This window comes from Hipposideros armiger, unplaced genomic scaffold (assembly GCF_001890085.2).
Source record: "Hipposideros armiger isolate ML-2016 unplaced genomic scaffold, ASM189008v1 scaffold_116, whole genome shotgun sequence".
Classification (NCBI taxonomy): Eukaryota; Metazoa; Chordata; class Mammalia; order Chiroptera; family Hipposideridae; genus Hipposideros; species Hipposideros armiger.
In genome coordinates, this window is record NW_017731466.1 from 840849 (window position 1) to 855873 (window position 15025).

The 15025-nt window shown below is 42.4% G+C and overlaps 1 protein-coding gene across 4 annotated transcripts in view; it reads left to right on the forward strand.

The window, feature by feature from the left end:
- CRIM1 (cysteine rich transmembrane BMP regulator 1) overlaps nt 1-15025 on the forward strand; it is a 187734-nt gene that overhangs the window by 75996 nt on the left and 96713 nt on the right. For 3 of the 4 annotated variants that reach the window (XM_019647786.1, XM_019647789.1, XM_019647787.1), the window contains exons 3-4: nt 5300-5542; nt 6619-6739. In XM_019647786.1, the coding sequence (XP_019503331.1) occupies nt 5300-5542; nt 6619-6739 (364 nt within the window). The remainder of the gene's footprint in view (nt 1-5299; nt 5543-6618; nt 6740-15025) is intronic. The other variant, XM_019647788.1, reaches the window with a different exon arrangement.

Here is a 15025-nt window from a genome sequence, read left to right on the forward strand (position 1 = left end):
CTCAGAATGATCCCGTGCTGCTTGCGTGCATGTACATGTGTGAAAATTGGGATGGATTTTAGGAAAGGGCGGAGTACTCAGCAGCATCGACTTTGTAGTTAGTTGCCTATAAGAATTTTACTAGTCCATTCTTTGTGAATCTGTTTTCCATTAATAAGTGTGCAGCGTTTTTTTGTTGTTGTTTTTAAGAGACTATTTTAGAGCTGTTGAAAGAGGAGGAAGATTTCCGTGGCAGATGCATGGGACTCTACAAAAATTAAGTAGATATAATAAGATTCCGGCAATATCATTTTTCCCTTCTCTTTTTTTCGCTTCCCATCTAGTAGTTTTTTGTTTGGCTTTGGTTTTATTTAAATCTGTGTTTAAGCGAAATACTCTTGAATACATTTGCTACCTGTAGATCATAATTGCACTTTCCCTGTTGACATACAGACCTAGAGAAGGTCTACAGCTGGCCAACACGCAGTCACACGGGGGCTAAAGTGACTAGGATTGATACAAACTGTCCGTGATTCTTGTAGAATTGCTTCAGTACTGGGTGACCCTGCTAATATTTTAAGAACTAACCTCTTACAGGAAGATTATTAAAATGGTGAAACCAGTTTATTTTCCCTTAATTACACCTGTTTCAAGTGATACTGTAACTTTAGTCTTGCTATATCTGGGGCAGTTTTTGTTGATTTTTTTTTTTTTAATTCCAGATGCAAAGCGGTTGCCAGGGCAACCAGACTGAAAAGCTTGTTAATGAACTTAAGTATTATATATAGATTTGTGAGACACCATAGGGAAAGAGTCAGGAGAGGCTTCTTTTCAAATGGATAAAAGTAAAAATTCAGAGGTAATGTCAGAAAAGCCTCCTAAATGATGGAAAACGCATGGTGTGGCTGTAGCATCCTCCATTTTCTCCATGTAAGAGAGATGAAATAGAGACATAGATGACTAAATGAAATTTACTGGAAGACTTATTTAGAAACAGGCTGGGAAAGAAGGTACCAGAAAAACAATTCCTGATGCTATGGTAACCATGGTTGGGTTTAAGTGACAGGCCGTTGACTGGTTGGGGGAAGGGAAGGATGCTGGATGAGTGAGGGTTCTGGATAAATCTATTGAAAGGTAAATAGAGCGTTGAAAGGAGAGAAGAATAAAGCTAAGGAAGTTAGCAATTAAAACTTAAAGATATAGATCTTAGAAATCTAAATGCTTTGAAAGCACTGTTTTACAATTTGTTAAGTCAGTGTCACAGGCTTAAATCTTATGCCTGCTAGTCATGAAGTGAACACAGCCTTGAAAGTTTAAAGTAAAAACGGTTAGAAATACAAGGAGAAGTTACCGGTTCATAGTGGGAGATTTTTTTTAGACTCCTCTTAGAAAGTAGATAAAAAATATAAGAGACTCTACTGTCATAATTAAGAAGCTTGATTTAATAGATTTGTAAGTTTGAATTCAATAAACAAAGAGCACGTTATTTTCAAATATCTGTGTATTTTAAAGTTGGATGTAGGCCACGTTTATACACACACACATGCCAAAAAAACAAAAACATAAACTCAAAAATTTAACAGAAGTAGAAAATTGTATAGCCTACATTCTCTGGCAGCAAGACAATGAAACTATAAATTAAAAATCAAAAGGAAAGGCAAAAATAAGTGTACCTATGCAGAAATTTAATTGCATTCTTGTAAGTCTTTAAAGAGGAAATCAAAGTTGAATTATAGATTATTTAGAAATGAGCTACACTGAGAGTAATGCATTAAAATGTAACCAAAGCAACATTTGGCTAAAGTATTAAAATCATAATTAAAATTATGAGCCTTTCTAAGAAAATAAAATAGAAGCAAGCTAAGCATTAATCTTAAAACACTTGAGAAAAAAATAAATTAGGAAGACAAAGAAGGAAGAAATTTAAAAACTCAGAAGAATTGATGAACATATAAACTACAAAAAAAGAAAGCTTAGTCAATAGAGCCTAAAATGAATTTGAAACTCTAAGTGAATTAGATAGCATTATTACTAAACTATGTTAGTACAGATGATTCTAAAATGGTAGAACACAGGTGTTATAATCTAATCTAATAACCAAAGAAGAAATCCATCCTTTCCCTGTTTAAAAAAATACCAAGTTCAGATAATTTCACAGGTGAGTTTTAAGAAAACTTCAAAGAATAGATAATTCCTGTTATTTAAAATGTTTTACAGCAGAGAAAGAGGTAGAATGTGAAACAGCTCATTGAAAAAGTTTGCGTAACTGGGCCGGCCCAGTGGCTCAGTTGGTTAAGAGTTGGCTTGGGATTACAAGCCCTGAGCAGCAGGGCCGCCGGTTCAGTTCCCACATGGGCCAGTGACACTGCGCCCTCTACAGCTAAGATTGTGAACAACAGCTCAACCTGGAGCTGGGCTGCTGTGAGTGGCCAGCGACGGCGTAGGCTTTAGTCCCTGTTGCAGTGGGCTGCCGTAAGCTACCGTGAAGGGCCGGCAGCCGGTGTGAGGTGCCGTGAGCCGCCATCCAGTGACCGGCGACTGATCTGCCTCAACCAGGAAGAGTGCAATGATCATAATATCAACATGCGCCAGTGAAGCAACGTCCTCCACAACTAGACTGAGGAACAAAATGACAGCAACTTGTCTGTTTCCCTTCCCCAATTCCCCAACGCTGTTCCCCTCCCCCAACTCCCGAATAAAATCTTCAAAAAAAAAAGAAAAGGAAACCAGAAAAAGTTCTCATAACTCTAAAACTAAGACTGGATGAGGCCACCATGCATACACAAAGGACAGAGCTACAGATTAATATTACTCAAGCTTATACATTTAAAAATCTTAAAATGTAATGAAGTCAAGTCCAGCTGGATCTTTTGAAACAGGGTTTATTCTAAAAAAAACAAGGATGGTTGAAAATGTACTAATTAGTAAATGAAAGGGAAAGCCAATAATGATCATCTTGAGAGACGTTGGAAAAGCATTTAGTAAGATTCAACCCTCATTTTTAACATTCTTAAGTCTTTTCTGACAGTGGTCCAGTGTCTGTGGCAGCCTACCTTATCTCACTTTTATTACAAAGGCAGTTCTTAATAAGTAAATAAATCTTGTAAGGCTGGAACTGCAAAACACACATCCATAAGTGACAATGTTGGGATGTTAAAAGGAGCATAAAGAGAAGAATAACTAGGAAGATCTAATATGCCGGGTTTTAATGAAAACATGTTTTATGGAAGCATATGTTTGAAAAGTCTCTTTATACATACCAAGTATTTTGTACAACAGAAAGGTGATGCAGAATGTGATGCAGAATAAGTTAATTATAGGCCATTAGCAAGAGTAGAAATTAAGTGCTATTTACAATTAAAGTCACAGAGCTCTTATTAATTATGAGACCACATGTTAGTATTAGCCCACTAGGCCAACTGAGTCCACTTTACAAACTCTCTGTCTCAATCAGTCCTCCCACAGTCAGGAGTCACTGTCTACTCCTCAGCTCTTTGCTTTGTTCGGCCCACACTGACGGGGTAGAGTGGAGCTTCTCTTGACTTAATTATGTTCTCTTCTCAAGGCAGTTGCTTGGGGCTATAAGGTGAAAATAGGATATATGCATCCTCCATCTGTCCTGCTGGAGCCACAGTGGCCCCCTTGCTCATCCTGGGACACGCAGGGGTACATTAGCCGTTCCTTCTCCTGGGTGCCCTTCTCCCAGACATCTCCACTGCCCACCCCCTCACTCCTTCAAGTCTTTGTTCAAACGTCAGCTTCTCAGGGATGCCTGTTCCCACCAAATTGTAGCTGCCCTTCCACTTCTTCTATGCACTCGAATTCCCTCTTGCTCTGTTTTTTCTCCAAAGCACTTACTACCCTGTACTACCTGTATAGTTTGCAGATTTATAATGCTTACTGTTTGTTTTCTGTCACCCTCCACTGCATGATAAACTTTTTGAGAGCAGGGATCTATGTTTCTTCTCTCGATAGTGTAGCTCAAGCTGCTGGAACAGCAGGTGCTCAGTAAGTATGTTTTTTAATGGATGTACTAGAACTATGAGTATGAAGGCTCTCCTATGCCATGTGTTGGTTAGACAAGAAGTAGTTAGACAAGGAAGGTGGACATTGAAATGAAAGATACAGCAGTTAAGGCAGAGAACGACCTGAGGAACACTTGGTTTTGGAAATAGATCTACTTGTGTAATATAAAGAGCTAAGTGAACTGGAAGTAGGTGGCCTGGGTCTTTGCTTTAGTTTTACCACTGACCTTAGGCAGATCACATGAACTCCTGTGCTTCTGGTTCTTTATCTACAGAATTGACTAAAATTTTTAGTTGAGAAGACGAGGTGACCTCTTAGGCCTAACCCTGCTCTGTGATTCTGTGTGGAAATCTTTAGGAAATACGGAGCTCATGATACTGTACCCCAATACCACATGATGCCCTTTTCACCCAACATTTTTTGAGCTCTCTTCCCTACTCCCCCAAAGGTCATGGGGGCTATGAGGATGTGCTTTTGATTTAGTATATTGCAGTCTCCTCCTCAAGGACCTAATGTTGGTGTCGGTTTCTTAAAGGCTTAAACCAAGAGAATGAGGGCTCCAGAAGCTAGGACTGTGTTTGATTTATTTATAAAGTTGAGATGCAGCAATAGATCAATACATAATACTAGAGAAAGGAGAACGAGGTACAGTTGATGGATCTCTGCTAGAGATAGAAACACCAGCTCTCATTTAGGGAAATTACATGGGAATTTGGCTCACTATCCATCTTGCTAAGATTGCACGTCATAGAATCATAGAATCTTACTAAGTTTATCTCCTCAAAATTCAGAGCTTGGAGGTTGAGCCATTCCATGTTGCTTATTATGCATGTTGTCTCCAGTCCTTGGAGTGGCCATGATGTATTTGTGGGTCCATTTTGGTGTTTAAACATGCACTGTTTTCAAAGAACAGCCCTTGAAACTCCTTTTAAAGTCAAAGGTCTCTCATTTAGCCAGTGATTGAGTCCAGTTTTCAGATTCTCCAGGTCATGGAAGCATCTTCCCTTTGCCTTTCTTTATTTTGGTCGATACGCTGGACTTTGATCAGCACAAGTGAGTGGGAAGATGGAGGCAGAGGCGACCTCAGCCTCACGTTCCAGTGTCATGAACAGATCTCAGGAGAGGTCTGCATGGCTAGCTAAGCTGAGCTAAGCTGAGCTTGAGGATTTCCACCAGATCTCCTCTCCCCCCTCCTCTTTGCAGTGTAAACAGATCTTCGGGGCTGCCTGTGCTTCTGATGACAGTGCCCCTCACTGCCGTTGGGCACGTGCTAAATTCTTTCTCTCCCATTTAGAAGAGAAGCCAGATTGCTCCAAGGCCCGATGTGAAGTCCAGTTCTCTCCGCGTTGTCCTGAAGACTCTGTTCTGATCGAGGGCTATGCTCCTCCCGGGGAGTGCTGCCCCTTACCCAGCCGCTGCGTGTGCGACCCTGCGGGCTGCCTGCGCAAAGTCTGCCAGCCAGGATACCTGAACATACTAGTGTCCAAAGCCTCAGGGAAGCCGGGAGAGTGCTGTGACCTGTATGAGTGCAAACCAGGTACGCGCGAGCTTTGTTTCAGCATCCTTGCTCTTTTGCATCATAGGGGAACAGACCCTCTACAGCCACCCTGGCCTCTTCTTCCATGCAGAGATGGGTGTTCTTGTCAGTACACTTGTGCGCCTGCCACTTTGGGCTAATGGCAGCCTGACTTCTGGCCTTCTAGTCAGAGAACCAGAGTGATAATCCATTGGTGCAGAAGCGCCTCCAGAGAGGGACTATATCTTTTTTTCATTTCTTTCTTTTTTTTTTTTTTTTCCTTCAAAGCTTGATTAGTGGGGGAGGGGAGGTGAAAACTGACGGTACTGGGGCTACCTGCTTCATTCCCTCAGAGAAGGTCATAGCCCTCCTTTGCAGATACGTCTGTCACTTTAAATTATTACATTTAAAAGCAATCATAAAACAGAAAGTTATTTTTAGATACATGTATGCATCAACATGACAAATGGGTTCTCCCGAAAGACTCATCCCTAATCTTCCCATGTCCGTCCCCCACCGTCCACCCGTTGGCTTGATAGCATGTGCTAAGCCATCTTGGACTATTTACTCACACCACCGTTGCCACATTTGATTTCTTGTCGTGTCCCAGCTGTTTCTTGCTTTAAATTATTTCTAACATCCTGTCCTTGTGGCAGCGTTTCCAGTGTGGTCTGTAGCGATTTCCTCTTAACAGGTTTCTAACCATTGGTCAGATTTTCTTTTCATTGCTAGATAAACGCATCAAGCAAAACAATCCCTTGTTCATCTCTTGAACTGTTCTATCAGAAGCGACTCTGGGTCACTACCACCATCCACCCACGTAACCACCATTGGTTTAATTCTCTCTCTTTCTCTCTGTCTCTCTCTCTGAGTCTTCATCTTAACTCTTCAATGTCTTGTTTCCTGCTTTCCTTGCCCAAAAGACCCGGGACACGCAACAGTTCTCTAACGTTGAGTGAAATAAAAATACCAGTGCTAGGCCAAGGTGTCTGGGAAGCATGGGCGCTACAGAAATGCGTGCAGAGCAGGTGTTTCATTTGGGGACTCCAAATGCCAGTACATGTCACAGTAAACGGTGCCTCTGTCTGCCCTTCCAGTGTTCAGCGTGGACTGCAGCACTGTGGAGTGTCCCTCCGTTCAGCAGGCCGTGTGCCCCCTGGATAGCTACGAAACTCAAGTCAGACTCACAGCGGATGGCTGCTGCACTCTGCCAACAAGGTCGGTTTGTCATCAGTTTATCGAGCCTCCTCCTCTGTCCTGTGTGTTAGCATCGTGGAAGGCACAGTTTCTAGCACACAGTTTGTTTCCCCCGCGTATTAGGGAGCGCTCATATTCTCCAGTTTCTGGGAAGAAGGCACTGAACTGTTAGTAGGACTTGGTATTTACACATATGGTGCCTCAGATCCAAGGCAGGTGTCATCAGGTTAAGTCACTACAGAGTCTAGCTATTGGGGTGCCTTGCACTTTTGCAGGCTGAGGGTGATCCAGGCAAATATGGCCCTCAGTATGCAGCCAGGGAGGCAGTGGGGTATCCACCTGTAGTGGGTGTGTCATTGGAGCCTCTGCAGTGAGTCTTATAGGTGCTGAGCCATTGTGTCCAATGGGATGACACCCTGCATGCATCATAGAAGTGCTCCCTAGGGAACCTTGATGCTTGCAATCACACATCTACCCAGACTTAGTACTTGGTGAGGCAAAGAGGAGTCTAAGTTTTTATAATGCTATCTGGAGTAACAAGCACATCTCTCTCTGGTGATGGGGAAAAAAGTTGCTGTCTTTTTAGTCAGAGTAGCAGGACATCCACCTAGCCCTGTAGGACCAGGCCCATTCCGGAATGTGAGAGTCTCCAGGTCCAGTCCTTGACAGTCTTCATAGCACCGCCTTAGAGGTGACCCTTTACACTTGGGTTTTGGCAAGACCGTGCTTAGAAACATGGCATTTGCACTCTTTTTCTCCTGCTGAGATGCTCGACCCTCTTCCTTGCCGTGACTTCTCCTCCATCTTTCCTAGGCCACCAAGTCATCCTTTTGACTAAGTCATCTCATTCCTTTCAACCTTTGCTCTGCATTTAATATCCAGAGTTAAAACAGTGCCTTATTTCCCTCTATCTCCCTTAGTCCCAGTGCCAGACACTTAGCATATATGTTTGTCACATGTGCAGCTGTGATTATACAGATAGGAATATATATGGTCCTCAGTTAAGGTAAGTATCAATTATTTGTCCGTAGTTGGAGTAGACATCCAGAGAGTGTTCTGATGATTACTTTTTTCTTCTTTCCATTCTTAAAATACATTAGCCTTTGACATCTCTTACCTTCTGTTTTGTCAGAAACCCTAGGATTCTCTCAGACACAGTTTACAGGACTTGCCCTATTTTTTTTATAGTGTGTATCATAAAGTAGATGCAAAGGTTTTCTGTGACAATAACAACATAGTAGCAGTGGCAGGCACCATCGTAGACATTACGATGCAATACCGTAATTGATGCGAAGATGCTTGCTTGGAACAGGGTGAATTGTTGTGCAAACATAAGATATCACTAATCAGTAAAGGGAGAAAACGGAGCATCCCTGCCAGCAACAGACGTCCCTTCAAGGTCTTCATGAAAAGGAAGGCAGCACATTATATCAGAGAGCCTAATTAATCAAAGCTAAGCCAGTAGTTAATTAACAAGTCCTTCAGTGAGGAAAAGGGACAATTTGCAGTTCCCTCTTATAAATGTCATACAGTGCCATCTGCATGTAGGAGGCACAGTGGGCTATTTTTTCAGTCACTCCAGGGGGTCAAAATGGGTGGAAGCTACGGCAAGACATATTGCATCTCAGTTTAAGAAAAAAATTTCTCACAACGCATGATGTACAGTAATGAATTGGGCTGCTTCCTGAGATGGACTGAGCTCCCTGGAGCTGGAGAGCTTTCTTTCCGTCTGGATGGCCACCTGCCAGGAATGCTTAGCAGAAATGTTACATTGGAAAGGAGGTTCAACTAGAAGCCTTCCGTTTTATCTCCCAAGCATCTGGGAGTCTTGTAAACATGAACCTCAGGATGGTTATTATTGTATGGGCATAATTTTGACTGGCATTCAGAACTAAAGAATGGCCAGTTACATGAAGAAATTGAAAACATGGAGAAGGAAGTCATTCAAAATCCCACTGTAAATTATTGGCAGGGAAGGGGTCCGTTCTCACAGCTCTTTAGCTTCCTGTTTTTTAGGTACTCGGTGACCCCTGTTCACCCCCTGCCCCTTCTCCACATGCATCCTGTGTTCCCACCTGAAACAGCCCCCCCCCTTCATGCTCTGTGCCTTTGCATTTGCAGTTGACTTCCCGTGCTACAACTTTTACTCCTCTTTCAAGACTACATTTTCTTCTCTTTGAAGTGTTTTCAGCCTTCAGCACCTCAGGATGACGTAGGTGTCCCTCCCCTGGTCCCTCGTAATTTAATTCCCATGTATCTCTTTATCATAGCACTTTTAATAATACATTGAAATCATGGGGGGTTTTTTTGGTTAGTCTCCTACTCTGGGTAATTCTCAAGGGAAGAGATGGTTTTGTAGCCTCTAGTACCTAGGATAGGATTTGATGTAACATGCCAACTTACATTTATGGATGGGTGGATAGATGGATGGATGAATGGATGAACAGGCCCACTCTTAGCCATGATGACTTACGTGTTGAAGAGGAGAAAAATTATCTTCCTGCCGTTGGGTGGTAATACTACTCCTTGTCTCACTTTCAAACCCTGGTAGTTTTTCCCCAACCCCCATCTTTATGACCCAGTTCTCAATACTTCAGAAACCCTCCATTCCAAGCACCAAGACTCACCTCTCATCGCCTCGCAAAGCATGAGATGCTTTTATCTCTCCCATCCACCTTTTCTAATGTTGGTCATCCTGCAGGACTCCAGTAAATTCCACTTTGTCCACAGGTCTTTGCGCTTCAACCAACACCCTTCCCACTTCCTAGGAACTCCCAAAATACCTCTTTCCATGTTGCCAGTTAATAATTTACTACCTTGCATTGTTCTGGGACTGTTACATGTATCAAGTCTCGTCTTACCTATTAAAGGGTGTTTCTTGAGATCAGAAATTGTGCTTTCCTTCTTTTTCTTTGTGTATGTATTAATATTGAGTGAAGCGGTTAAGTACAGAATATGTTCACACTATGGCTTAACCTAGTTTAGCCTATTAAGCAGGTTCCCACTTACTAAGGAGGATGGTAGACAAGTCATACTTTGACAAGAGAATAAAAACCCAAACAACCATGTGAAAATGTAAATAAAAAGAAGCAGCCTAATACGTAGTAATAGTGGTAGTATTTTATGAGAGAAAATGGCAGTAAAAAAAAAAAAAAGACACTTTATTCTTGTGTGTGATCCATGTAAAAGTTTGCTCTTTTACAGCATGATGTTTAGGTGTAAAAAAGAGCATTTTAGAGCATGCAGAATCCTGTTATGATTATTTGACCTTTACCAGCATATTTATAAAGAGCATCATTAGGAAGTTAGAGCCATCTGAGAGAAAAACTGATTATGTGGAGAATTCAGAGGGAAAAGCCCTTACTATTATAGCTAGGACAAAGTAAGGAGAAGTATCTTAAACTTTAGCAATAGAGATTTACCTTAGGTAAAAGCAACTGTCCCTTTTTTGTGAGGATTTATTATACAGACTAGAAAAGAGCCCTGTGGACCTCTCCTCCGCGCCCCCCCAATCTTAAAAGAATAAATTTCTTCCCCCTTCCTGCCCATCCAAATGGAATTGCCACTCCCAGTGAAACTGTGTCACCCAGTCAGGCCTCTAACTGCCCCATTTCTGGGTGAGTCCTCACTCAGTGTGTGAAATTTTTTTTGAGTTGTCTGTTTTCAGTTCATTCTTTCAGTTATTCATTCATCAAACATAAACTGAGCTCTCACAAGAGACAGACACTACCCTCCAGATGTTCTTTTCACGCATGGGATGTCTCTTTCCATTTCTATCCCTGACAAGGACTAGTTTTCTGACCTCCCTCTGCCCTTTCTCAGCTTAGGCTATTCCTCCTCTCTTTGCTGCCTCTCTGCCTTTTCTTAATGGCCCATCCTTCATTTTCCCTCTTTTGCTGTCTGTCCTCCTGACCTACCTCTTGTTTAGACATCATTCTAAGGTGTGACATAATGAGCTTTTAACCGTTTTTGATTCTTCCTTTCCCCAGCGTGGTTTAGGTTTCCAGGCACCCTGCCCCTTCTTTTCATCCTTTCCTCTTGGCACTGGGATGGGATGGGAGCTATACGACAGCTCCCATCAGGAGACAGTGAAAGGGAATGAGTGGCTCTGGGCCTTACACTGGACCTAAGTGCCGCGTGATGACCAGGAGTAAAACTGGGACTGGCCGCAGGGCTCATGACACCTTCTGGTCTTTGGAAGTCCCTCTGTGCTATATGCAAGTGAGCATACAAGCACCTTCATGAAAAAGGAAACTCAGAGCACAGAAAGTTGTGGTAGATAGCGTGATCCAAATAATGTCTTTGCAGAGAAGGAAAAATGCAAAGGTCTTTCTAAGTAACATGTAGGCAGCAGTCATGGTGACAACTTAACTGCGTAATGCGCCTTGCTGTTTACAGAGAATTCACTCACTTTTGTTGTTCTAACGTTGTCATCATCTAACTCCATGCGGAATTTATGGATGTCAGAACAGAGGTTGAGAGAATAAGTGACTTGTGCAAAATCACAGATGTTCTCTGGGTACATGGCAGAGCACGGCCATGTCTTAAACCCGGTTATTTGATTCAAAGGCCTGTGCTCTCCACAGCAGTTTGTTTGTTTTGTTGTTTTTGTGTTTTTTTTATTACAATGGTTTGTTGTTTTTAAGTCCAGGAAATTATCAATGAATATGAATTTAGATCTCATCAGCATATTTATTTATATCAGCATAGTACATATTAACACAATATGCATATGTTTCAGTTACTCATTGCTGTGTAACAAGCCACCCCCAAATGTAGTAGCTTAAAACACAAAGATTTATTATTTCTCATGATCCTGTGTGTTAAGTCGATGGTTCTTCTGTAGTCAGCTGGAAGGTCGTCTGGGGCTGGATGGTCTAAGGTGATGTCACTCACGTTTCTGGGAACTCACCTGGGGTGACTGGAAGGGCCTCTCACCCCTTGTAGGGCCTTTCATCCTGGGCTTCTTTACATGATGGTAGAAGTGAGAAAGGAAGTAGCAAACCCTTAAGAGACCAAGACATGGAAGTCACACAGCATCACTTCTCCCACATCCTATGGGTTAAAGCAAATCAGCAGGTTAGCCCTGATTCAAAGACTAGGGTGATAGACTCCATCTCTTGATGGGAGAAGCTGCCAAGAATTTGTGGCCACTTTTTGATCCACCATAACATACATGTATCCAAATAGGTGCCCCGTAGATACCATTTTCTGAGGGTAGAAAGTTTGTGGAGTGCTGCAGCTATGTGACCTTTATCCAGAAGCTAATGTCCTTCTGGCCCTGAGACTCTGGTCCTCAGGTGTAATTTAGGCAACCTGGTTATTAAGCCCCTTTCACTGCAGCAGCTACCTTTCTACTTCTCTCTACACTTGCCAGTCAGTGGCCACATGATTTAGGAGCCTCTGAGCACCACCTCATTAGTTTTAACTCCTCTTCTTGGGGAAGGTTGAGACTCCCTAGTGAAACGAGGTTTTCTCTCTGCACACAACAGGGCACACCATTTTGGGATGCCACATGATCTGCCTCATGAAACCAGCCGAATTTTAAAAACAAACACAAAAAAAACCTTCCACAGATGTTGGTTGCACAGAAATTCTCCTCTATAATGGTTGATTAGATAATGGTTGTCAGAGAAATGGACTCACCAGGTGTGGTTGGACATCTGTGCGTCCCACGACCACCTATGTCAGCTAGCTCAGACCTCATCCCAATTTGCTATTTCTCACGAAGATACCTCCTAGGTCACGTTCTTTTTTTTTCCTCTTCACTCTTCGCTGTTTCCAGTGTATGTGCCAATTTTACAGTCTTCCCTTGGCCTCTGTAATTTTTCACCCGTCTTTTTAGATACAGGCTTAGAGGGTACATAGACAGTGATGAATTTAAAACCTAGACAGTAATACCTCTATTCACTTTCACTGTAAGTCAGATGAGTTTTTTAATACCCTTTGCATTTTGATTTGTTCTATAACTATTTTTTTATTTTTGTTAAGAAGACGAATGAATGTAATACGTTACTGACAGTCACCCATTCCGAATTTATTTTAATGAGATTTGTCCCAAACTTTTTGTTCTGAAATGTTCTGTTAAATATGCATTTCTTAAAAGCTATTGAGGAAAATCCAATTCGATTATTTTGTGGTGGAAATAAGTTATTATTTATAACGTTCAAAAACTTAAAATAGGGTTTCTCCTGGGTTGTGCACAGTGCAGCAAGCCAGGTTCCCAAGCTCTGTCCTGGCCCCAGCCTTCCTCTGACTAAAGGGTCTGCTTCTCTCTGAGAACCTGTGTCTGGGAATATTTATATCTCCTGCTTTCTGAGACACTATCCCAAAATACTATTTTATTTTTAAATCAAGATTTAGAAACATTTTAAACTTTTTTCTGAGTCCAAAATAATTAAAAATTTTAGATTACCTGTTAGTTAAAAAATGTTGACTAATATATGACTTTGGTTTTTCATCCAGAAGTTTTTAGAATATCTTGAGCACATTAGAGTCTAAGTGCAGTTCCACTGGAAATGCAGACGAGCCTGAGGCATAACGCTGCCCCTGGTCCCCCCTCGCCCCAGGAGGCAGGAGGCTTGGCTCTCCCATTTCAGAGGTGGAGCGTCTTGAGCCTGAAGGGTCCTCTCTGGTGAGTGGCAGAGCCCGGCCGTGCTGTGTGAGAACAAACCACATCAGGCAGCCCTGGCCCTGTGCGGCCCTGCGCTGACTCCCCACCCGCCCCTCCCCGGCCCCATCACTCGGGAGACCTAACATTCCGCGCCCCACAGCTTCCTTTGTTCTTATAGCCTGTGAGCAAAGCACGTGTGAGTAAACTGTTCAGCAGCTAAAGAACGCTCCCCCACATATCAGCCAGTGCCACGCAAAGAGAGCATGCGCCCACATGATACCCAGGGCTGCAATCCAGGCCCATTTCTGCATGAATGTGGACAAGCCTCTCATGTCACCTGGCTCTCTTTTCCTTATCGGAGAGACCGAGGGAGGAGGTGCGATTTGATGACCTCAAAAGTGATTTCTACCTTACATGCTGCTGACAGGAGACTCCTGGGAAAGAAAGGAGAAGGAAAATTTTAGAAAATTCCAGGACTCAGAAGATAATGGGGGAAATATATGGTTTGCACAGAGGTTAGGAAGGGGAGAAAGTCCAAAAAGGAAGTCATAAAAGAATTACTGTTATTGTTTTGTTTTCAAAGAAAAAAAAAACTTAGGAAAAGTGAAATAAACTATTAGACTGATGATTTAAATCAGGGTAGTCAACATGGGTTGACTTGTGAAAGCTGGGTGATAGTTTAATAAAATAGATTGCCCGTTGGTCAATGGTTAGTTGAATCTTGCAGATACAGTTTTGGGTTTTTTTTACAGCTATAAATAGATAGTCCCTTTTATAGCAGGAGCAGAGACTATCTGGCCAAAGGCTGAATGCATAAGATAAGGTTTTTACTCTTAGCAATTGCTTCCTAACAGAACATGGCTGCCCCGGCCTGTGAGCCCACCTTGCTGGGTGGGTTCCGGGGGGCGTGATATGTGTGGCGCCCTCGTATCGCCCCACCTTCGCTGGCATGAGCTACATGCTGTGTGCTGCTACACTTGCTGGCTCCAGACCCACGTTTGTGCTTGTTTCTCCCAGCTTTTGCCACTTTGCTTTCCCTGAGGTTCTGCCTTTGATTTCTCTGTGACTCCCCTTTATGTAGCTCCTCCATATTCTTACTGCATTTTTCTGTATTTCACGCTAACTTACACATACACGACACACACACCCATTATATTCATGGAAGAATTTTAAATTCCTAACTTTGATTGGACCATCTCTTTCTATGCCTCTTAAAAAGCGATCTACTGAATTTAAACTTCATTTTTTTGTTTGTTTGTTTGAGTCTTAATTTCACTGCTCTCTTATCAGACATTGACCTGAGAAGACAATTTCTATCTCATACCCTGTCCTATCATAACAGCTCCAAACTCTAATTCTAGGAAGGACAAGAGGAGCAAAGGAAGGAAGCCAACCCCACTGTATCAGAGGCATGTCAGATAAACAGGCCATGGCCAGAACGAAGGTTACGGATTCCTGTGCTTGCACTCTAACATCTAGATATTCATACTCTGCAGCTTCAGGTGGAAAGCCGAGGGTGATTTTCAGCACTCCTCATTCCCATGCCTCAATCTTGTGCTCTCAAGAAAACTTGTTGTGTTGGTGCTGTGTTATATTATGAAAACAGAACCTTAGCAGATTGCTAGCACACTGTTTTGTGTGAATCAGTGTAGAAGTTTAGAAAAGGAGCTTTCTGGGGTTCCAGAATTCACAGC